This window comes from Gloeophyllum trabeum (genome assembly GCF_000344685.1).
Source record: "Gloeophyllum trabeum ATCC 11539 unplaced genomic scaffold GLOTRscaffold_00001, whole genome shotgun sequence".
Taxonomy (NCBI): Eukaryota; Fungi; Basidiomycota; class Agaricomycetes; order Gloeophyllales; family Gloeophyllaceae; genus Gloeophyllum; species Gloeophyllum trabeum.
Window position 1 is genome coordinate 3,110,268 of NW_006920410.1, and position 21,419 is coordinate 3,131,686.

General features: G+C 53.8%; 9 protein-coding genes across 9 annotated transcripts; 2 read left to right on the forward strand and 7 right to left on the reverse strand.

The window, feature by feature from the left end:
• Positions 1 to 39: 39 nt before the first annotated feature.
• On the reverse strand, positions 40 to 1,608 carry GLOTRDRAFT_97954 (uncharacterized protein). The gene has a single exon (XM_007863094.1). It carries the CDS (start codon positions 1,427 to 1,429, stop codon positions 254 to 256), a length of 1,176 nt encoding a protein of 391 aa, XP_007861285.1. The 5' UTR covers positions 1,430 to 1,608; the 3' UTR covers positions 40 to 253.
• Positions 1,609 to 2,143: 535 nt separating this feature from the next.
• On the reverse strand, positions 2,144 to 3,869 carry GLOTRDRAFT_32318 (glycoside hydrolase/deacetylase; the record flags this gene model as incomplete). Its single annotated transcript, XM_007862110.1, has 5 exons — positions 2,144 to 2,313; positions 2,374 to 2,646; positions 2,706 to 2,794; positions 2,844 to 3,390; positions 3,488 to 3,869. The coding sequence occupies 5 exons, from the start codon at positions 3,867 to 3,869 to the stop codon at positions 2,144 to 2,146; spliced, it is 1,461 nt and encodes a 486-aa protein (XP_007860301.1).
• Positions 3,870 to 4,404: 535 nt separating this feature from the next.
• On the reverse strand, positions 4,405 to 5,664 carry GLOTRDRAFT_53702 (uncharacterized protein). Its single transcript, XM_007862222.1, has 4 exons — positions 5,470 to 5,664; positions 5,198 to 5,409; positions 4,854 to 5,147; positions 4,405 to 4,797 (listed from the first exon to the last, which is right to left on the reverse strand). The coding sequence occupies exons 1-4, from the start codon at positions 5,606 to 5,608 to the stop codon at positions 4,630 to 4,632; spliced, it is 813 nt and encodes a 270-aa protein (XP_007860413.1). The 5' UTR covers positions 5,609 to 5,664; the 3' UTR covers positions 4,405 to 4,629.
• A 148-nt stretch (positions 5,665 to 5,812) lies between these two features.
• On the reverse strand, positions 5,813 to 7,997 carry GLOTRDRAFT_69159 (DUF500-domain-containing protein). Its single transcript, XM_007863095.1, has 8 exons — positions 7,876 to 7,997; positions 7,778 to 7,818; positions 7,591 to 7,714; positions 7,433 to 7,534; positions 7,342 to 7,346; positions 7,187 to 7,308; positions 6,087 to 7,136; positions 5,813 to 6,033 (listed from the first exon to the last, which is right to left on the reverse strand). Exons 1-8 carry the CDS (start codon positions 7,937 to 7,939, stop codon positions 5,970 to 5,972), a joined length of 1,572 nt encoding a protein of 523 aa, XP_007861286.1. The 5' UTR covers positions 7,940 to 7,997; the 3' UTR covers positions 5,813 to 5,969.
• Positions 7,998 to 9,116: 1,119 nt separating this feature from the next.
• GLOTRDRAFT_69162 (uncharacterized protein) lies at positions 9,117 to 11,486 on the forward strand. The gene is made up of 12 exons (XM_007863096.1): positions 9,117 to 9,217; positions 9,275 to 9,329; positions 9,391 to 9,442; positions 9,497 to 9,538; positions 9,589 to 9,637; positions 9,688 to 9,720; positions 9,773 to 9,787; positions 9,836 to 10,018; positions 10,074 to 10,127; positions 10,180 to 10,254; positions 10,308 to 10,429; positions 10,501 to 11,486. The coding sequence occupies exons 1-12, from the start codon at positions 9,209 to 9,211 to the stop codon at positions 11,240 to 11,242; spliced, it is 1,431 nt and encodes a 476-aa protein (XP_007861287.1). The 5' UTR covers positions 9,117 to 9,208; the 3' UTR covers positions 11,243 to 11,486.
• Positions 11,487 to 11,497: 11 nt separating this feature from the next.
• On the reverse strand, positions 11,498 to 13,237 carry GLOTRDRAFT_69166 (Las1-domain-containing protein; the record flags this gene model as incomplete). Its single annotated transcript, XM_007863097.1, has 6 exons — positions 11,498 to 11,734; positions 11,784 to 11,880; positions 11,930 to 12,277; positions 12,334 to 12,704; positions 12,767 to 13,078; positions 13,124 to 13,237. 6 exons carry the CDS (start codon positions 13,235 to 13,237, stop codon positions 11,519 to 11,521), a joined length of 1,458 nt encoding a protein of 485 aa, XP_007861288.1. The 3' UTR covers positions 11,498 to 11,518.
• Positions 13,238 to 14,520: 1,283 nt separating this feature from the next.
• On the reverse strand, positions 14,521 to 15,568 carry GLOTRDRAFT_124758 (uncharacterized protein; the record flags this gene model as incomplete). The annotated part of the gene is made up of 6 exons (XM_007863098.1): positions 14,521 to 14,575; positions 14,631 to 14,761; positions 14,820 to 14,898; positions 14,955 to 15,027; positions 15,081 to 15,343; positions 15,399 to 15,568. 6 exons carry the CDS (start codon positions 15,566 to 15,568, stop codon positions 14,521 to 14,523), a joined length of 771 nt encoding a protein of 256 aa, XP_007861289.1.
• A 1,175-nt stretch (positions 15,569 to 16,743) lies between these two features.
• On the forward strand, positions 16,744 to 18,476 carry GLOTRDRAFT_135595 (uncharacterized protein; the record flags this gene model as incomplete). Its single annotated transcript, XM_007863099.1, has 12 exons — positions 16,744 to 16,780; positions 16,836 to 16,888; positions 16,951 to 16,967; positions 17,024 to 17,089; positions 17,141 to 17,277; positions 17,338 to 17,503; positions 17,566 to 17,708; positions 17,800 to 17,866; positions 17,944 to 17,971; positions 18,038 to 18,167; positions 18,229 to 18,359; positions 18,435 to 18,476. 11 exons carry the CDS (start codon positions 16,744 to 16,746, stop codon positions 18,336 to 18,338), a joined length of 954 nt encoding a protein of 317 aa, XP_007861290.1. The 3' UTR covers positions 18,339 to 18,359; positions 18,435 to 18,476.
• A 1,159-nt stretch (positions 18,477 to 19,635) lies between these two features.
• Positions 19,636 to 20,314, reverse strand: GLOTRDRAFT_11526 (uncharacterized protein; the record flags this gene model as incomplete). Its single annotated transcript, XM_007861916.1, has 4 exons — positions 19,636 to 19,710; positions 19,766 to 19,904; positions 19,960 to 20,090; positions 20,153 to 20,314. Coding segments are annotated over 4 exons (507 nt in total), but the record flags the coding sequence as incomplete, so codon positions are not given.
• Positions 20,315 to 21,419: the final 1,105 nt, after the last annotated feature.

The window sequence follows — 21,419 nt, forward strand, 5'->3', positions numbered from 1 at the left end:
CACGGGAAAGACAATCCGCATTCAGGTCAAATTAGAGCACCTTGTGTTGCATATCGAATACAACTGTAATCTGCATTGTTAGCCGGCAGCTCAGATTGCCGATCTTGCACCTTCGGAATTCGCGCAGTAGCCACACAGCAACACAAACTCAATTACAGTGAAGATACACGAGCATCAAAGAAGCGGCATAGACACCGGATATAAGATAAATAGAACCAATAGCACCCTCCGACCACATCGGCCCTCACAGGCCTCACATGCGCTTCTTCTCACCATCAACAACCTTCGTCTCCGCCGCTGCCTTGGGAAGACCGTCCTGCTTGCCCTCCCCTTTCTTCTCGAGCACCTCGACCCACTTCCTCGGGAACCACCCTTCTTTGCCTTCCCTCGTCCGGCCCTTCCACCACTCGCATCCAGGGACTTCCACACGCGGATCGACTTCCTGCCCGCTAGCAGGATCCAGCTTGCCCATGATAGCAACAATCTCATTCGGCTTTAGTGCCAATTCCGATGGGGTCGAGGGGGTAAACGGGTATAGTGCCCGGGCGAACGTCAGATCGGCGGGGGTGAGAGGAGGTAGAGCGGAGTGCGGTAGGACGGCCTGCTGCTCCACGCGGGATGAGAGGAGCTGGATGAGCTTATGCATCGCGTAGGGCACACCGATCACGGCTGCTAAGAAGACGATAATCGGCTTCTTACTCGGGGCTGGCTGGGGCGGGCTCGCTGCGCCCTGCACTGGGCGCCCGTTGATAAACTCCCTGAACTCATGCCGGAACTCAGGGTTGCCCCTTTGCCCCGTAAGCACGCCCTTGAGCCAGCGTATCAGCCCGAAGAGGCCGAGAACACTCCCCAGCGCGTTCCGGAGCACGGCGAACTGCTCGACGACGCCGACCATCGCGAAGAAGCTCGAGTGTGTCGCCATGAACGTGGACTCGAGCATTTGGGCGAGGCCGGAGAACGTTTGGACAATGGAGTGGAGGAGCGCAAAGGTGTGTTGCGTGGTTGTAGATAGAGTTTGCGAGAGTGAAGGCCCGCCGGCGGGGTTATTGGGATCGTAAGGGTTCATAGGACCGTAGGGCATCCCTCCGAGTCCCCCGTAGCCTGGCATTCCTCCATACACGCTGCTCATCCCATACGAGCCATACCCTGAGCCATATCCCATACCCCCATACATACCCGTTGACCCATATGGCGAATATGAAGAGCCGAATCGAGAATAAGGTGATGAATAGCCACCATAAGGCGAAGTGTATGCGCTCTGAGTCGCCAAAGGGTTGGGTTGAGTAGCAGTCGCCGCAGAAGTGAGCGCTGCGGGGCGCGCAGGCACAGATGGGGTTGCAGATGAAGAGGAAAGAGACGATGAAGCGCCTGCCGCGGTCGCAGAGGTCGATGTCGAGGCTGCTGCCGCTGCCGGAGTCGTTGACGCCATGGGTTGGGAGGTTGTCGTCGCTGACGGGAGCGTCGCGGGAGCCGCGCTACCCGCGCGTTCCCATGGCTTTGGAGGAGACGGCATGCCCTTGGGCTATTTTGCGAGAAAGAGTGCGAAGGGAAGAAATGGAGGTGTTGAAATCAAGTGGCCCTCCGGCGCTCATGGGGCCGGACTCAGATGTGCGGGGAGCACCGCCTCCATGTCACGATGCTGAGTTGCCTATGTTGTGGCCCACTCAACGGGCATCTATATGCACTTTATGTTTTGGTTTCCTTGGAGATAGCATAAATCACGATTCAATTCCATTATAACATTTGATAATCTAAGGATTCCAAGCAGAAAGCAAGGGCAATGGGCTCACAGAAGCTCTGCTACAAGATACATGATCCATAAGTCACAGCGTCCGTGCATTGTCCAAGTCTAAGGGTGTAGTACTACGTATGCTATGTACGAATAAGCTGACGCGGGAAATGAAGAAGCTGAAAGAGATAGATGCAGCGTACCGGGAGCGGGACAGGGTCGGGTATGCAGAATAAGATAGATCGGTCAAGATCGATAAACGATATAGTACTTGCAAGTAGAGAACGCGATGTAGAAAGAACGCAACAGCACGCTGGTACTACAAGTACGCGTGCCGGTAGAGTAGGATAACGTGTCTGCGAGGCGCGAACGGAAGTCCATCGTTTACATTATGCTGCTTTCGTCCAGGACATCTCACATCAGGATCGCTGCGGCACTGCCTAGCAAGCTGACAACTGCTGTGAACAGCCCAAGCGCCACAGGGCTCGACGCTAATGGCGACGCCGCAGAGTTCTTCGAGTCGTCGCCAGACTTGCCAGTCTGCTGCGCTGAGCCAGGAGCACCAGATGACAGGGTAGCAGCGCCTCCTAGATTGAACGCGGTCAACAAGAAGTTACAGCGCACGGGGAGACAGTATAACTCACCTGAAGCGATAGGCGGGTTTGTACTGTTGTCGTTCGTCTCAATGTACGCATCCGACAGGGGCTTGTTGACGCAGTTTACGACGGGCTGGATTTTGTACTTGTTCGCAAGCGCGTCGGGCAGAATGTAGCCGGTAGCGACATCAACGGACTGCTGGAACAGGTCGTGCTCCAGCACGATGAAACCCGTGTTGATGGTGGTTGCGTTGCCGAGGATGTTCTCCCAGTTAGCGAGCACTTGGCTAACCGAGGTGACACCGCTGTGAATGTCGAAATCTGCAAGGCAACCATTTGCTCAGAACCAGGAAGCACTGATCACATCAACTCCCGCTTACCGCCTGTATCGAAGGTTGCCGTGGTGCTGATACGAGTCCACATGACGGGAGTCAGACCCATAGCCGTACAAATAGCACGTACACGGTCACTAAATGCACGTCAGCTCAAGCGGGCGGAAGACAATATTCAGGACATACTCGATATCACCGTACGGAGGCCTCATCATGTTAGGGGTCACACCCGTAACGTCCTTGATAATCTTCTTAGTCCAGCCGAGCTCAGCAATGATCTCCTCGTTGGTCAAGGTCGTCAGCTGCGGGTGACTCCAGGTGTGCACCGCAACCTGGTGGCCGCCCATGTACTCCGCCTGCAGGGTAGCAGGGTACGAGAGAGCGCGCGAGCCGACGACGAAGAACGTCGACTTGAGCGACTGCTCGTCGAGATAGTTCAGGAGCGTTGGCGTGTAAGGAGACGGTCCGTCATCGTAGGTCAGACCCCAGGTCAGCTTGTCGGGGCAAGTTGTGATGTCGGTGTCCCGGGTGCATCCGCTGCAGGTCCACCAGCAGCGGCTAGAGTCAGAAACTGCACTAGGGTTGGCTGGGCAGCCACCTGCTACGGTGGGGCTGAAACCAGGGATATTGATACCAGAGTTCTGGACCTCCTGGATCCATTGCTTGACCTCGTCCGAATCGGTGGGCGGCACCTTGTCCAGGGCAGGGTATTGAGAGATTACGATGCTCGACGCTGGGGACAGAAAAGCGGATTAGCATAAGTTCCGCCTATCAACAGCAACTGATTGCAATAATATGGTACAGCAGGCGGTAAGACTTCGACTACTCACGATTGGGCAAGGGCGGGGCACTGCTGAGCACAGTCGGAGTCGCTCCGGCAGCATAAGTAGTGTCAAGGGGAACGGTGGCTTGCGAAGGGGCAGCCGCGTTGATCGACGCAAGCGGGACTGCATTCGGGTTGCTGGACAGGAGCGAGAAAGAGGCAGTCGGGGCCTGGGACACAGCGGAGGACGCTCCCGTGGTCAGTGCGCCCGACGAGGCAGCACCGGAAGCAGCGGCGCTGGACGCAGCAGGGCTAGTTGCAGCGCTCGCTGCAGAGGACGCGGCCTGTCTGGCATGGACAGCGTGGCGAACATTGTGCTGGAAATCATGAGCGGAGACTAGGGCGGGGAGGACGACAGCAGAAATGACGGTGGACGTGGAGAACTTCATTGTGCGGTAAAGACCGTGGTCGTCGACGTCGTCGCAGACAGCGAGGAAATGATTTTACGATGGAAAATGAAGCTGCAGAGACCGGCCCTTTTGCTTATAACAAGGAAGTCCCGGCGGTTGTGTTGCAGTCTCCAGCGCTTCGACAATGCCGCCAATGCCGAGCCACCCCAGTTCTAATTTTGCTCATACCATCAAGCCTGCGGCATCGTTGATTTCTCCTCTATGCACTTCAGCAGAGCGCAATATGTTTATCGACTTGGCTAGCTCACATCTTGCTCGACCCGAGGTCGTTCAATCTCTCTCTTCTGGAGCTCTGCTCGTATTCCAGTGAAGTGTTCTGGATATCGAGACATACGGAGAAAACATTCACAGAACGTAACGCAGGACAGTCGTATTTTTATCTGCTACCTTTTCGCTGATGGACGCATGGGCGTTGTTGCATGGACCAAGTTCTGTCGTCTGGCAGAGCCTGGCAGAGCGTATCATATCACTCTACCGGTCTCACTGTTCGCATCGTGGGGACTATATATTTCATGGACTTTCCTCCTTGGTCTGGCGTGCAAGCAGGGGAATAACCGTTGTTCGGACAAACCATAGTAAGTGATATCCCTCCTACACTAACGACATGACAACTGTGGATACATGCTACGGAAAGAGAATGAGTGATAAAAAGACAAACAATATCCAAATATACATTTTGCGCGGCTCGCTGTGCGGACCTGGTATGAAGAGAAAGGGAAGGATAGAAAAAGTCTAGCCTTTACGCAGTCTTTGGCTTTTTGGGCTTGGGCTTCTCCAAGTCGATCTCGTCCTCGTCGGAGTCACCACTGTCTTCATCCTCCGAGTCATCCAGGTCGCCGCCGCTCATGTTGCCCAAGAAGTAGTCGATGGCCTCCGGGAAGACTTCGTTCGCAATCAGGACGCCCAACTGCACAGCATATTGAATGAGCCCACGAGTGTATGCGGTAGAGCTTTTTCACTTACGTCGTATGGATCCTCGGCGGACTCGAAGTAATTGAAGAAGCTGCCACCTTCGGAAGGCATGTCATCGTCGGGATCTGTCGTCTCACGCGGGTAGAGCTTCGTGAGGTTCTTCGAATCGTCTTTCCAATCGATCTTGAATGCCACAGCCTCGACATCGCGTTCCCAGGAAAAGTCGAGCACGGAGTCCGTGATGCCGTCCTCGTCCGGCACCTCATTCGCGGCAGAGGGAGGAGGAATGTACTTGTACTCCTTTTTCAGCACGGAGTTCGAGAAGTAAGGGTTCTCCTTGAAGTACTGTACGCGCGTCATGCGTAAGTTCCCGAGACGCGTCATGGACTACTCACGAATTCAACCGTGAAAACCCTCGGCTCCTTGGGATCCCTCTCGATCCACAGATCTTCCAGGTAACTCAACGCAACCTGATCCGTCTGGTGTTGCGCGTGCAGCGCGAACATCTGGTGGTTCAATAACGCGACGGGCCAGAACTTGCTGATGTTCTTGCATATCTCGCGGCGCTTTTCGTAGACAGGCCTGAGCTTCTCCTGCGCCCTTCGTTCTACACGCGCCTCAGGCGGTCAGCAGACAGTAACAGGCTGCATTGCTGGGATTCGCGTACCTAACAGCAACTCGACGCGTGACATCTCCTTCGTAACAGCCTGCAACTTCGCAGCCTGCTCATCGTTGAGCTCGACGTCGGCGAGTGGGTTCTTCTCGACGTCAGCGCCTGGCGACGCGCGTTTCGTTCCTTGAGCCATAGGCAACGTGCAAGAAGGGTCGAGGGAGAAGGGAGATGGTACCAGTGGCGTGCACTGCTCTCAAAAAGTTCCAAATTTTCGGGACGAATTGCATACTCGGCAAACGCCGAATTTCCCTCTTTGGAACAAGGGAGGCACAGCCACCTTCATCACTGCAAACATATCACGGGAAGCGGTCCGCGGTCCGGGGTGGCTCTACGCTAGTTCAGCGACATAATGACATGTTATTGCAAGGCATTCGGGTGGACGTGATACAGCTACTATAACAGGAGACATACAAGACACGAGCAGCAATAGTGCCGACTACGGATACACTAAGAAATGAGCACGACAATCGCAACAGTTAATACAGAGCATCCACTCAAACTAATTCCACCCGATTAGCAGGGAAGATGCCTTCCCTCCCATTGAGCTTCCCCTTCCACCTATAAACCATCAGAGTAAGTCGGCGTCCCCGATGTTGGATTGGAAGGCTCACCATGTATCTGTACTACCGCTTTTCTCTAGTATCGTGATGACATCTCCTTGCTTGAACGAAAGGTCTCCAGGCTGGACAGCATCGAAGTCATAAAGCGCAATACAGCGCCCAACACCTTCTTGTAAGGGCATCGAGAGCTCTGGTTTCACACGTAATGGCCGTATCGGCTTGCTCGAGGGGGTGGACACGTTCAAGTCATCCGAGAGCAACGACGAATTAGACGCGTTGGTACCACTCGCATAAGCGGATGCAAGTGCGAAGGGGTCCGAGCGAGACTGGGGCGTGTGCGACTTTCCCAGCGGACTGGACACTGACCGCGGAGTCAAAGCAGCACCTGAGCTAAACGACCGGTTATGCGTCATAAGGTTTGACGCCATTCTCGACCTTCCCGTGTCACCGAAGGATGACATAGAATCGTAAGGGGTGCGTGGACGGAAAGAATCATCGGTGGCTGTGGTGGAGGTATGGTCCGGGGACACTGTGAGGTGTGGATGCTTCTTCGGAGCCGGGTCGTTTGCTAAGAAGTCCGAGTCAAAATGGGTATCGAAGTGAGCCGTGGGGTCGGATCCTTCTCTGGGTCTCGTACTCGAGTAAGTTGGTTCTGGTGGAATACCCTCGCTCTCATCACTTCTTCTCCGTCCGAAGTCGTCGTCGTCCTGGAACTCCGAAGAGAAGTAAGACCCTTGGCTCTTCTTTCTTCCCCAGGACGCAGGAGGAAAAGGCGTGCTGCCCTTCTTCTTCTTCCCAAAAGGCGAGAACAATCCTGATGGGGCTTCGTTCTTTGGGCTCTCAAGCCCACCAAAGGCATAACCACCAGGAGACATGTGCTCGTCATTCACCCACTTTCTTGTCCCGGGTAAGCCAGTGCATATCTCCAGCGTCTTGATCAGCGGCTGTGCCCACTCCGGGGGAGGGATGGCACCACTAAGCAGCTGCTTCGCCGTCACGTCCGATCGGTATGCCTGGGCATTAGCATCTTGCCGCTCCACGATAACGGAGCCTTCTATGGAAACGCCGCCGAAGAGCCCTTTCGTCTTCGAGTACGAATACCTACATCACAATAAGAATAGGAACAGCAGGGTTGGCGAGAGGACACTAACATAGCAGCCACCTTCCCTCCTGCGCTCAGAGCGCCCGAGGCTTCGCCATTTCTGCCTAATGGTCCTACCGCTACGCTCATATTGCCGCCTATCGTTAAGGATCCCGCCGACATAAACGATCGCTACAGTTCGCCATCATTCAATCTGTTGGAATGAATGGGGTTGCGGAAGGTGTACTTACAATGGCCTGGCATACGGGAGTAAGGACCTTATGTATAGCACACGGAGATGACAACATGTAACTCACGGATTTGTTATTCAGTACAATCAAGAAATCCGTTACTTCAGCACCAGCCTGACCCCCGAATCCTACACCCGCTGTGCCGATGGCACTCGGTGCTGACCACGCTGAGCAAATTTCTGAGTGCCCGACCCTGACTTCCGGTGATAAAGCGGTGACTCACTGCCATCATCCAACTTTGCAATCACTACGCCGCTTCCAGCCCGAGCGGAGAACAGGAACCCAGCTTTGAATACAGTGAGGATTGCGAAGCCTTTGGCTCCCTCCAGAACGCTGCGTGGTATAACCTATAGATAGGTGGACTGTCGGTCAGGGACGGTGTAGCATCCAGCAGTGCATTGAATACTAACTCCATCGAGCCCATTGTTTCCGCTATCGACAAACGACTTGACTGTGTCATTGACCGACTGTCAGAATGCCGACTGGCAGCGTCCGATAGGTCACCCACATGTCTTGGCAGCCTTCTCGCATTCCTTCGGTAGAGGTTGAGGTAGAGGTGTGTTGAGCTTCATGACTACGAGGACGAGTACAGCTGGACCGCGTACGCAGCACGGCGAATATAAGGCCGATCGAGCAATCGTACGTTCCGGAGTCGGGACGGGCAGTGCGGTCGGTATTCAGGATAGCTCCCGCTGACGTCATCAGATTTGTCCTCGGCAGTATTGCCTCCGGCGGTAAGCTTCGCTTGCTTTAGGCCACATCGCAGCCACAATCCTTGCTTGTGGCAGCTGCTTTGTCTAAATCTAAATCCATTTCCCCTCCTTGCAGTTACTTGTCGTGTGCAGTCACAACCCAGATGTTTATGCGCGTCCCATTGGAGTCATTGGCGTCGGGGCTGGAGTTTCATTTCCTGCCTTCTCTTACGTTCCCATGAGCGGTCTGGATTGCCATATTTACGAGTGATAAGTACCATGGTGCGTGCACAAGTATAAACGGCCATGGGAGATCCTCCACAAGCTCATGGGTCTATATTTGACTAGTGCAAGGATGTTATACCTGGCTTCTCCAGGCTCTGCCTGGGATCAAATGACCTCCGAGCTGTCTATCAAGTAGTGCGCTAGCTATAACTAACAACTGGCGATTGATACTTTAGCTGCCGAATTCTCTTGATCTCTTCAGCCATATGCTCTGGCCGTTGATTCAGACCATTACTGCCCCTCCCCATGATGTCTGATCGTAATACGTAACCTCGTGACAATGATCTACGAGGCATCATATCGACCTACGCTTCGAAATCCTAGGTAATCCTGGTGGATCCTTGTAGCCTCTTCATTGCATTGCAAATATGCGGGCGAAATAAACTATTTTCTGCTATCTGGCCTCGGTTGGGCAGTGATCAAGGTGCTTTTAGACACCTGCACTGTGATCATCACAACAGATATATCCTCCACCTTTCTTCGCCCCTCTGAACCCTTCCCCATGTTCTCTCCCTTGTCGACGACGCGCTGCACAACCGCCTGCTTCGCGGGGCTCAAGGAAAGCAGTGTTCCCAATGGACTCCAAATCCCACGTGAGGCGCCCCCGTCGTCGGCTAATGAGGCTGTACGTAAAGTCGCTCTGGACTTCAGAGCGACTGGATTTTGTGGGCGCGGCTCTCGGCGTTGCTGGACACGCGAGGCAGCGATAGACGCTTTCCTTTCCACCACACACTCGTTCGACTCGCGTCTCCTGGCGTCGGCGGCATGAAGTGCTACGCGCACTTCATCGCGCGGTCTGCATTTGCCTTCCTGTGGGCCGCGGCAACCGTTCCTACCGAGGCGCTCGCGGAGGTTTATCCATGGATGGACCAGGTATGCGTGGTGCGCCTTTGATACCCGCGGATATAATCATATGGGTTTATTTTCTAGAGTTTCTTCTTCGATTGGGCACCCAGCACTCAGCCTGTACCCATTCCCACCGTAGGTGCGTTTAGGGGAGGTTAGCGCGCGTCGGGTGTTCTAACGGACGCTGGCGGGGTGATCAGAACAGTGCAGTAGTATTTCTATCTCATGGACTCGCACATCAGCCTCTACAGGGTGCGTGCTTGTTCTATACTAATCCAAGGTCTAAGCCCAATGCAAGACCCGCAGGCCGAACCCGGTCGCGCCATACTATTTGCAAGTGTACACAGAGTGCGCATTTTCAATGATTTTGGTTTCGAGTCTATTGAGAAAGCTCGCAGCACGTTCGTGGTACCGCTGGTTATCGAGGCAGGAAGCGGCACATCACTTGTGAGAAAGACTGTGAAATGGCCAGCGAGTTAACGTGACGATTCCTGTAGGATTGGGTTGTTCCGTTTATACCGGGAACGCAAGTGAGTTGCCTGTGCTTACAGATAATTATGCGTAACTGACCACTCTAACCAGTTTCAAATATGCATGGTAGGAGGTCTATCCTCACGAGGGGATTGTCTTAATCAGTGGCGGTAGTTTGCGTCGAACGGAGCGACAGGAGGGTGCCAAAGGATGTATACCGTCATTCCTACGACGGATTCCTCCCTTGGCAACCCCCCTGTGTGCAGGAACCTGACTTACCCACAAGAGTCGCAAAACCTTGGGATCCAGGGGATCGTGTCCACCGGGCCTTTGTCGCAGTCTGGGTGGGTAAACCAGGTATGTACAACCTGAATTCTCGTGTTCTGCTAGGGCGTTGAATATTGTTGCTTAGTGCAGCGACATACAAATCTCTGCCACGAATGGCACGCCTCCTTATATACTCACAGTAAGTCCCGCGGGCACATCCTAGACAAACAGAGTACATGTCTTGCAATCAGGTTGCCCCGACATTACATCCTCCAGTAAACATCACCTTCAATCAATCGGCTCCGATAAACTGGACAGTAGCGCTTGTATGTGATGACGTGAATTGTTAGTGTTAGCGTGTGCTCAAAGAACGCTCTAGTCGTGGGGCTCACCCTTCTTCCTATCGGTGGTGGACTCTGCGGGCAATTTCTGGGCGAATGGGCCCTTGCACAGTGGCGGACCGGCACCTAGCGGATGTCTTGCTGCGCTTGACAGCTCGAGGTACGTCTAATGGTCAATGAGTGTCTCAATCACCGTGGAGATTACTCATTGACAACTCTCCACCATTGCAGCAATGGCACTGACCACTCTGGATCCAGCGGGGTGGCACCGGGTGTGGCAATAGGTTCAGGGATCGGAGGCCTCGCATTTGGTCTTCTCCTAGGCGGCTTAGGCGCCTTCCTCTTTTTACGCCGCAGGGGATCCTCCTATTCTGACCGCATTCTCGGACATCGCAAGAACAGCTCCGACCTGGACGATGGCCTCCCACACATGCCCGCCGATCACTACAGCGCGATCCCCTCTTCCGAGCCGTTACAAGCGTCCACGAGCACGCGCGGGGCGCCTCGAACAATGTCGAGCAGCAGGACCCTCGGCCATACTAGCCTCGGCAGCCTGCCGTCGAACCAGTACCACATCGAGCCGTTCATCATGCCCAATGAGGTGCTACAGCCACCCGCCGCCCCGCCGCTCGAATCTCGTCCATCGACTGCATCTGGGTCCAGGGTGCCGTCGGATAGCCAGAACTCGCGGGGTGTGCCGAATGTGTATGTCGTGCACCATGATGGCGGGCGGCCACCTGTGACGGTCTTCACGGACGACGGGACGCAAGTGATCGAGTTGCCGCCGCAGTATATTGATGAGCGTTCGGACGGGCGGTCGGAAGGGAGGTCGGACAGACGCTCCGGGGGAGGGTCGGAGGGAAGGCCCGGGTCTGAGGGGATCACCCTCGAGCAGCGGAGAACACCAGGTCAAGTCCCGGCAAAACGAAATCGGAATCGGAATCAGCCAGGTGGTACCTCCAACTCCCGATGATGCTCACTTGTTCATTTATCTTCCTGTGGATTCGCCTGTGTAGTTTGCTTTTCATATTATCTATATCCGCTCGCTGCATTTGTTACCCTGCATATCTTTCATGATTTAACACGTTCTATGGACAATTCCTGCCGCCATGTTTAGTGTACCCTGTCACAAGCGTATATCCGTAGCTTTCTATCTGACGTAGTGAATCGAGTAGATCGCACCAGTCAGTAATGGTACTATATCAACCAGGACGACCATCTCTTTACATGCCTCTGCGTGTCTCAATGCCTATCCAAAAGGTGTAGAGAATACTCCGATCGGACATGGCTTCCAACTCTGTTCGACTTCTCGCCAGCCACGGGGCAGAGGCGTAACCTGGTCTCCCATAGCCTGATCGGCCGATTCAGTGTGGTCGAGCGGAGATGGTGATACGCTCCGTGCACTGCCAAGCAATTGGCCGAGACGCTCGTTCATAACATCGATGTCCTTCTCCTGCCAGTGAGTCTACCTGAAGTCAGGAGGAGTCGGGCCGTGAGACGAGCTACGAACATACCCCCATCGGTGCCATCTCGACATTGCGTAAGAACAGAGCTCTGATTTCTTCTAGTCGAGCATCGCCCTGACACAGGGCTTCGAGCAGCGCCTGTGCGCTGAGGAAACTATGAGCGAGTCATGCAACGCGACGAGCTATTCACCTACGCTTTCTTAGATCCAGTCTGGTCTTCGGCACCCAGGCCCAAGTTCGTGATCAGGGTTGCGACAAAGTCTTCCTTACCTGCTCCAGATGCCTGATCCCTATCCTCGCCAGCCTGATTGTTTATAAACCACATGGCCCATCGTGCGAGGCATATATAGTAGGTAATGTCGGAACTGGCGGAATCCGCAGTAGTCGGCTCTTGAGACGCGGGGCATAAGAGGCTGACGATGCGTGTGGCGGCAACGCCATAGAATGCCGGGTGAAGGGCTTGGACATGATTGAGAAGCGGGGTCCAGATGTTGATCCCTGACGCCGGTGGGTCAAATGTGTTCGACGTAAACACTCGTTTCCTGGGAGCGACAGCTCAAATCCAAACATCAACGACTCGTTCTTCGAGGATACATACCTTTTTCCGAGCGGTACCAGGCCCCCAGGTGCCAAGAGGTCGTCGCAGAACCTGTCCAGGGCCCATCTCTCTTTGGGTTCCTCGTTATCGTTAGAAAGATCTGACGAAGGCTGCTCGGCACCCCATGCTACTGCATCTATGTTCTCGGAGACCTTCGCTTCAGCTATCCACCGCTCTAGGTCTCTGAGCACTTTAGTAACATCCGCTTTGTGCCTTGAAGCAAGGGACGCGTCACGAGTGATGAGCTTCAGAAGTCTTTTGTACTGCTTTAGAATGGGTGCAACTGGGGTAAGAGGTTGGGCTTGGAGGGGAGGTGTCGAGGAGGGATTGAGCGTAGGCAGAAAGTAGTTTTGTAACAGCCATGACATAGACTTAGCGAGAGTTTCCGACTCATTCAGGCAAGAATGAGTAGGAAGGAGAGTGAGAGACACACCTCTCTCGCTGCTTCTCTCAGCAGCTCAAGACTCGGCAATTCTTCGTGTGTCGCTGCATGTCTCAGTTCCACCAGCCAAGCAGGTAGACCTAGTTGCTGAGCTATGGATGCAATGGATCTAGCGTATGCTCCTGATTGCAGAGGATCCACCAATCCATTGACAAGACGGATAACGGCGGCGGCGTACATTTGGCGCAAGGCCATTCCGTGAACCGCATGCTGGCCGTTAGCATCATGCTGTAAAGCAGTCAACAACGCCAGAGTAGACTCCAAGGCATGCGGGAGTGAAGTCATCGATTTCCATGCTGACAACTGCTAGTGTAAGAAACGTTTCTGCGAGACACAATGCGAGCATACCCTTTGGACTGCAAGTTGTTTAGAGTCTGCATCGTTTTCGTCATCATATATCCACGAGCACACTTGGTCAAGTTCGCCAATATTCGCCCAGGGCACGCGACGCGGTAGTCTCATAACGTGCGTCTGTCAGAGCAGCCGGGGTCGAACGACTTGAATGTTTTCGAGTAAGTAAACGCCCAAGGCCTTATCCGGATTAGGAAGGATCAGATTTTTCCACGTGAACTTGTTTACCACACGCCATTCGCCTTCCACTTAGCGATGCATCGCACTCTCGCGGCTCCCGATATTCTCTATGAGACTGTTATGGATAATGGCACACATTGCAGTCACGATCCTTCTATTCACTTCACCATCCAATCACGTCCCCCTGGATGGTTTTGAGGAACAATTCGCTTGCCCGGAGGACCGGGTAGTGACTAGGCTCGTGACCATTCTCTCGTAGCTTGGTTGAGGGCAGAATCAAGCTGGAGATTCTGCCCTCAATCACGCTACGAGAAGCGGTCGCGATCCCAGGTAGTGACAGGTCCCTTTCCTGCGTCCACCTCGAATTCAAAACACAGCGGGTCACTACTGTTTAACTCGGAAATGTATCTGCAAGCAGGTAGGCCCGGATGAGTTCTCCCTCCCGGGCATGGCGTACGTGCGAGACTTGGACACAAGGCGGACCGAAGATTGACTCGACTGTCCTCGTTAATTTGGTTACCTAGTCTACAGCCGTTTGCAGATCGATAGGCCGTCACGTCAGAAAGTCACATATCATCGGAGTGTGTCGGACATGGTGCCACGGATGTCCCAGAAATTAAACGAAGTCCAAGTGGTCTGATATTGGGGTCTTGGGGACTTGAATTTCCTTCTCCAACATGGTCCGACTGTAAATGATTTTCGAGAAATGGGCCCATCGAACTGCAAACGGCTGTAATCGCGGAACATGTTCGAATGTTGCGTGAACGCTGATCAGAGTTCCGCTATCGGCGGGCAGCCCTGAAGGCCTGACGGCCGACTGATACGTACTACGTAGATACGGAATGTACCTTCCCATAGCAATAAGAGCATAAGAGCATGCAAGTACTTTGAGGTCGTCGTGGAGTTTTTGCGTCTCAAAAGGGTTCTGCGTACAGCACGGCATTACCGAGCAGGCACCAGACGAAGCTAGTACGGTGAAACGCAGTGCAGCTCGGATCCGGTGGGCAATGGCACCATATGTTCAAGCGCGAGCGGTAGCTATGGCGGTCCGTATCCCATCTGTGAGCAATCTCATACTAAGCAAGATAATGATATAACTCTGCACAAGGGGATGAGATAAACATACGCAATCTCCGAAGGTACACAGAAATAGAATACAATACACAGCTGTCACAATGCCGCTTCCTTTCATCAAATCATCTCAATCACAGACTTCACACCAGCGTTTTCTTGAAGTAATTAACCAGAGTGGAATATAGATCCTCGAACCTTCGAAGCGTGATGAGATGATCGCAGAGGATGATCGAGGACTAATAATACTTACTGCTTTCTGTTGTCAGCGTTATTCAAGTCAGCACGAGCAGCGGCGAAACCGTGGAACATCGTCGTGTAGTGCTTGTGGTCGTTCTTGGCGGCAAAAGGTTTCTTAGCAATAATTTCCAGGATCTTGTTGTACTGCCGTTGTTCCGTACGTCAGCGTGACAGGCACAGAACGTGGGGAATATTCTCTCACCTCCTCCGTGGGTTCGTCCTTGGACGGATAGAGACCCAAGGGTATCGACAAGTTCTCGACGTCCGCTGAGGACAGCATGCTACGAAGCGCAACCTGTCAGCTTGGGAGAATCCGGTGAATCAAACGGACACTTACGCCGGGTGGACAGCGGCGACCGCATCCAGGGGAGTGTTGGGGGCAGAGCCGGCCAAAATGTTGACCTTACCACCTTAAAGGCCAATGAGTGCAATGCCAGAGCAAAGTGGGCATACCGAAACATACCCCAGCAGAACCCGAACGCGCCAACATGTTTAGCTCCGTCCGCCTTCAATTGGTTTACCACATCAATCAGTCGGTTGACAGACTTTTGCGGGTTGGCAGTTCCTCCGAAGAACTCCTGCAGCTTGGCCTTCTCTTCGCCCGTCTGGGGCGGGAATTTGTCCGAAGGCCAGGGCGCGTCGGGCTCGAAGAAGTCGGGCATTACGAGGGTCGCCTTGAGCTGCTTAGCAAGGATATCAGCGCCCTGCTGGGTCTGCGGTGCGAATCTGCACGAATTCAATGTCAGCCTTGGCGCCCAGCTGCAAGAAGTACACGACTTACCCAAAGATGTCATATACAGCGACAAGAGCAATGTCGCTCTTCTCGTCGCCGGTAAAGTAGACCTTCTGGAAGCCGGCGTACGGCTTGTATGTCCCCTGGGGCTTGTAGTCGGACTGCACGGGCGGGATGCTGCAGCAGGCGGGGTTGTCGTTGTGGACCTGGGTAGACATTCTGCGACGGGTGTGGGGGACGAGTGCACGGAGACGCTTGAGCATTATATAGCAGGCGATATGATATCGATCGCTCGGCTCCAACTGTCAGCGCGCACCTCTTTTATGTGAATCCAAACCGGGACGAGAATAGCTTGGAAGGCGCTATGCGGCCTATGCCTGGTAACATGTTCTCTTGCGAATTCATCGTTGAGAAAGAACAGACGTCATCGAGAACATGAGCAGTCCGGCCCGGGATCAGCTGAATGCCCGGTCACGGTCACACCACGGTCACGCGTATAAGAACCCATGCTGACGCTGAACGTATTTTCTTCCAACTCCCGCCGCAGCTCTCGCCTCTGTGCAGAGCAACTCTTGGTCTCCGTCTAGTTGGTCGAGGGTAGCGCGTCGGTGGCAGGAGAGCAGATATCGGGTTCAATTAAGCCGGAGCGCCTTCCAGCGGGTACGCGTTCGTCTTCAGTCGAAGTCGAGTCGGGAGGATGCTTGACTATGTAACTCGTACATTCCCCACCGATCCTGCTTGAAATGCTATTTCTGATTTATTGATTGTGTCGCCGGTGTCTTTGACGCGCCGTCGCTCTGTCCATCATCCCGACCTGATGGCCAGTTACTGGCCAATTAGCACCCGTGCGTCATATCGCCTTTGATGCAGCTAGCGAAGTGCGAGTAGTTCCTTTGCAATTATACCTTTTGAAGAGTTGTGGATCCCGGGTTCTGCGAGTGGCGATGGCAACGGCGCCGGCACAGGAAGGGGGAACAAGCTTAGAGAGCAGCGCCTCATACCGCTAGAGCAACATGCTATTAGTTGGAGATTGCTAAAAACCAAAGCTGCTCACGCGAACTGTCATCCAGGCACAGGAATCGATTCGGCCACACCCGCATGCCCCGTCTTCATTTTCTATTTGACCGTGAGTCGGCCTTCCTGGTACCTCTGACGCAGGTGTTATATAAACTCCGGGTCGACAATCCCAATCATATCACCCCCTTCGAACACATTTGATTTGCTCTTCGTTTGGTACTTCCATCTCCTATAGCGATGGACACTGGGACGCGTCTTTTCCTTTAAATGCTGGGTGACCTTGCTCTTTCTTGGACCCGCTTGTATATACGACGCATCCCGAGAAACCTCCGACAGCCTGAGGATGGTTGAAGTCCCCAGGCTGACCGAAGCAGAAATGCTTGCTGGTCTGCAGGCCTGCAACTATAGTGCTAGTACGCTAGCCTCCTGTTATACGTTTACGAGGAATCTAACGCGTCGGCTGGAAAGTGAGCGCCATATGCTTCACGTTCTGGGATATCCTGATCACGATGGAGGACGAGGTGAGTGGGATCACTCCTGCGGGGTAGTATATGCCAGGAACTGACCAGGTTGATGCATGAAGGTCCGGGAAGTGTGGCGGTACGCGTGTTCCGACTCTATCGTATGCTGCGCTCCACATTCATTGCCTCCCCTAGCGGTCCTTGGACTCCCTTAAAGATATTATGCCTATTCTTACGATACTACTCATTATTCGCCCAACTGTAAGTACGCATCCCCCGTATTCCCAAGGATGTACTCGTATGTTGCTCTAGATTAGCAGCCGCCGTAACGATGAAAGTATCCTCAGGACTCAACCTCTCACAACACGGTTGCGAGATCTGGGTCCTATTCCAGGGCGCCTCGAGCTCAACCCTCATGGTGCTATGCCAGTTCGTGCTCACGATACGAGGTACGCGCTCTCAACATATGGGACTGTATGCGCTATAACAATATGTCCGTCGCGTCCCAGTTTGCGCTCTCTACCGTAGCAACCGCCCACTCGTCATAATCTTACGACTATTCTACGTCGCCGAAGCGCTCACGATAATTCTCCTCCTCTCCCTGTCCCAACCCGACATCAAGTATGGCACGCATTGCGTCGTCATCGAATTCCCCTTATCCGCCATTGGTTTTGGGTACGCAGGCCCCCGTACCCTCGACTGCAGGTGACCCCAGGCTGACCTGGGAATATGCGCAGCGCGGTCCCCCTCATCTTCGACACGACCCTCTTCGCTCTGACAATGGCCAAATTCTACAAATCTATCAAAGAAGGCTGGGGCCGCGAATCCGTGATTGCGCGCTTCATGCAAGACGGCATATGGGCTTATGCACTTCCATTCCGTAGGTCCTTCTTTGATCAGCAGGATGTGTCATAACTCAGCATCTAACACTCTTCGGGCACTGCTTTATGCTCGACACCGTCCTCCGACAGTCGTAATCTGCATAAACACCGGATGCATGGCGTTCCTGAACAGCGCGCTGTCCTCGGTGGCGTTCGCGTGCGTACCTCGTCACCACGCCCAAGTCTTTCTCAGAATTTCATGGGGATACACTCTGATTCGACGCTTCTTTCTAGATGGCTGATCGCCATCCCACCATTTGCTGTGAGTTCCAGGCGTAATCGCGGTGATTCCGAAACGCCGATCGCTGACCGACCAATCACGATTTAGGGCTACCGGCTGATACTGAACATGAGCCACCTCCTGCGCGCTCCGCGGCACTACGACCCTGAGCTGGACTACACAGACGCCGGCATCCTCACTACGGTAGCCATCCCGCGTCCTCTGGATACTGACGCCAGTAAGTGCATATACCAGTGTACCAACGATTTCGTCGTTCCCTTGCTGACGGGCGCCTTTAGCCATGGACTCGGGCTCGTACCCGATGACCCCGACCAGCGGGAGCGCTGGGCGGACGTGGTCCGTGGAATCGGCATCTGATAACTGGGGGGATCGCCGCTGGGTATCGTGATATATGTCATGATTTGCTACGGTGCTGTTCCTGAGTTATGTTTATGTATAAAACTAATGCCTGCTAGATGTAATTTGATACCTTGTATTGTACTAGCAACAGAAAATACCCAGGAGGAATTATGTTCTTTGACGCTTCACTTCGGCGCTGGGAATGCGCGAGGGCTCGCAGGATCTGCATAACGGTAGAATGTGGGCGCCGTTCGCACTGCTATTCCAGGCGTGCCTGCTACTGTTCGGACTTTCGATAGGGTGCCGAAGAGCCCGAACTAATATCTGTTCACTACTCACAGACGCTAGCAGAGATAACCCCTAGCGCCCAGTGTTGACCCTACCAAAAGGTATGGAAGACGGTTTTGCTGTCGGACATCTGGTTTCGGCCACTGGTACGTGCTCTCAGCGATGCACACAAAGTACAAAGCCCTGACACCAAACCTTGCCAGGACGACCAGATAGAGTACATAGTGATCTAGCAGACTATGCTTATGGACACAGTAAATGGCCTCATTTCTCGCGTTGAGTGCCCAATTCATAACTCCTTCCTCCCAATAGACCATCCGTCCCAAAACGCGATGGTGGGCGGGGACTGGAGCTTGTATCCCATTACTAAATATCTGAGTTTAGCATTTTCTGGAAGGCCAGACGACCGCCAAGGCCCCAACGGGGAATTTCCCCGTCATATGCCTTACCAAAGGGCTTTAGACTAATCTTCATAACACGTTCCGCCATAGCACTCGATATATCACTGCGCAATTGTAGCAGCGACGCAGAGGGCACGACTCACAGCATACAATCGTCATTCCTCGGAATTGGGGTATCGATACAGGAGCCCCGGGGCCGTTGCAAGGGGTAATTAGATACGGTGCCACGCATATTAGTACAGTTTGTGTGATACATAGTCATCCAAGGCCTATCGAATGGAGGTATCCTACTACTGTTCGTCGACGGTAATCCACCCCTTTCGACACTCGTTAATAGTTAAAAGACTGTCCGATGTCCAGACATCATGCAGCATACACAGCATACGATTCATCGTCCTCGTCATGTTTATCTCGCACGGAGTCCGACAAGTCGTACTCGTCGTAGACCTGCTCGATAGAGATCATAGGCGGTAGATTCTGGAAGCAGACACTGGTGGGAGTCAAAGGCTCCGGTGTCATAGGCGGAGTGGAGGTGGGAGACACGGATAAGGCGGGTGGACGGCGAGATTTGGGAGATCGCGCAGCTGGAGGGGACTGCAAGGTGAAGGCACCGGTTTGTGCTTCGGAGTGGCTAGAAGCAGAGCGGATACACTGGAATAGGCACTCGGTCTCGCGTTGTCTCCTGGCTTCGTTCGCCTGGATCTGCTTTAAGATCCTGATCTGGATTGCAAGCTGAGGACGATTATGAGCCTGGAATAAGCTGTGGAAGAAATAAAGGCGGACTTACAGAGAACATCTCGAGCGCGTCGCCCAGGACGGAATCGCAGCCCCCTATTTCCCGGACGATCTCCTCGCGCTTCAGATATCTCGCGAAGAGATGGCGTTGGACCTGTCGCTGGAGCAATTCTTGCACCTTGACGAAAGCTCTGCAGTAGTCACGTCAGACACAGTTGGTGGACATCATCAAACCATTATACTGACTCGGTAAGTTTGTCGATAGGCTCATGGAGCTCATCAGTTACGGCCTGCCCAGCCGAGTCGATCTCCCCTTTCACCCTGAGCAGGATATCGGCGCATCGCTGAGTTAGGCGTAGGCAAGAGGTTCTATTTCTCTACCGAAGCAAAGGATAGCCGATTTAGAATTCGAATGATGGAGAGAAATCTCTGGACTTACCTCGACCTGCTGACAGTTGTCCCAGATAGTAAGAAGGGTCTTGACGACTTCTTGCAGCCCGGCGACAGGTGCTAGGGACAGCAAGTCCGAGCCTGTATACAGGGCTTCTCGAAAGACATCCAAGGAAACGTCAAGAGCCGCCGCGGCCGCTTTCTCCACCCGCTAGAGAAATGTTCATCGTCAGACTGAGGACCTTGTTTGTGGACAGACGATACTCACCGCTTTGGTGCACTCGAATGTTTTGGCTTCTTCGGAGGTGCCACGATCCTTCGTGGCCTCGCCCTTCGCCGTTGGAGAAGGCGGAAGTGCGTCGGATACCGCCCGGCGGCGCCCCCGGAAACGAGAGTGATCGGTGTTGTATGACGGAGGCGTCAAGCAGGGCATGCAGGATGAGAGCGAGATGGCGCCGGCGGTGTTGCACGTAATGCAGTCGAGCGCGAGCATGAGGGAGGGCTGGGAGGCTCGACGTGCACGTCTCGGGACGGGTGCTGCCAGAGAAGATTCGCTGTCGCTTGGTAGAGGACTGGGAGAAGAACACCCAGAAGGTGGGATGGCAGCCGCGGTTGGCTTGGGGCTGGCGGGCGTGGGCTCGCAGAGAGTGCTCGCGCTACCGATGGACCCTACGGACGAGCGCCGCTTAGGGAATATGAACTTGCAAAAATGAGAGTAGTCGTTGAGACGCGGGGACGCGTCGATGGATAACCAAGAGGAAAGTTGAGGGGTTGACATCATGCTGATCCCGGAGAGAGTGATCGCGAGCGGTGCAGCTGCAGATAGGATCTAAGTGCGATTTGACCGGCCTCGGTACGCAGAAACACTTGAAGCGCCTGTGGGTTTTATAGGTGCGAGCGCAGCGGCGTCTGCACTGTCTGGAAAGACAACATGAGATCTCAGAAATCTGATGAGGACAGGCGGATGTATCCAAAGGCGGTATTTCCGATCCAGTGATCGACATTTCTGTATGTCCTTTCCTAGGAAGTTGTGGCAGAGGGCCGTTTCGTGCAGAGGTTACGATCTTGAACGCGCCACGACTCCGTTGACGGGGAATCGCAACAGACCGTCAATGTTGAGCTTATTGTCGACGAGCACATGCTTGGCGGTTTTACAGCTGCAAGTACAACACACGATGCGTGGCCATCGGACTTGCTCGTACACCCACCCAAGATGGTGCGAAATACCGAGGACAGGACCGCCACTAGTCAAAGTACAAGGGTTGGAGAGAGAAGCCACAGATATCTGAGATCCAGCCAGATCCGAAGAACGACTC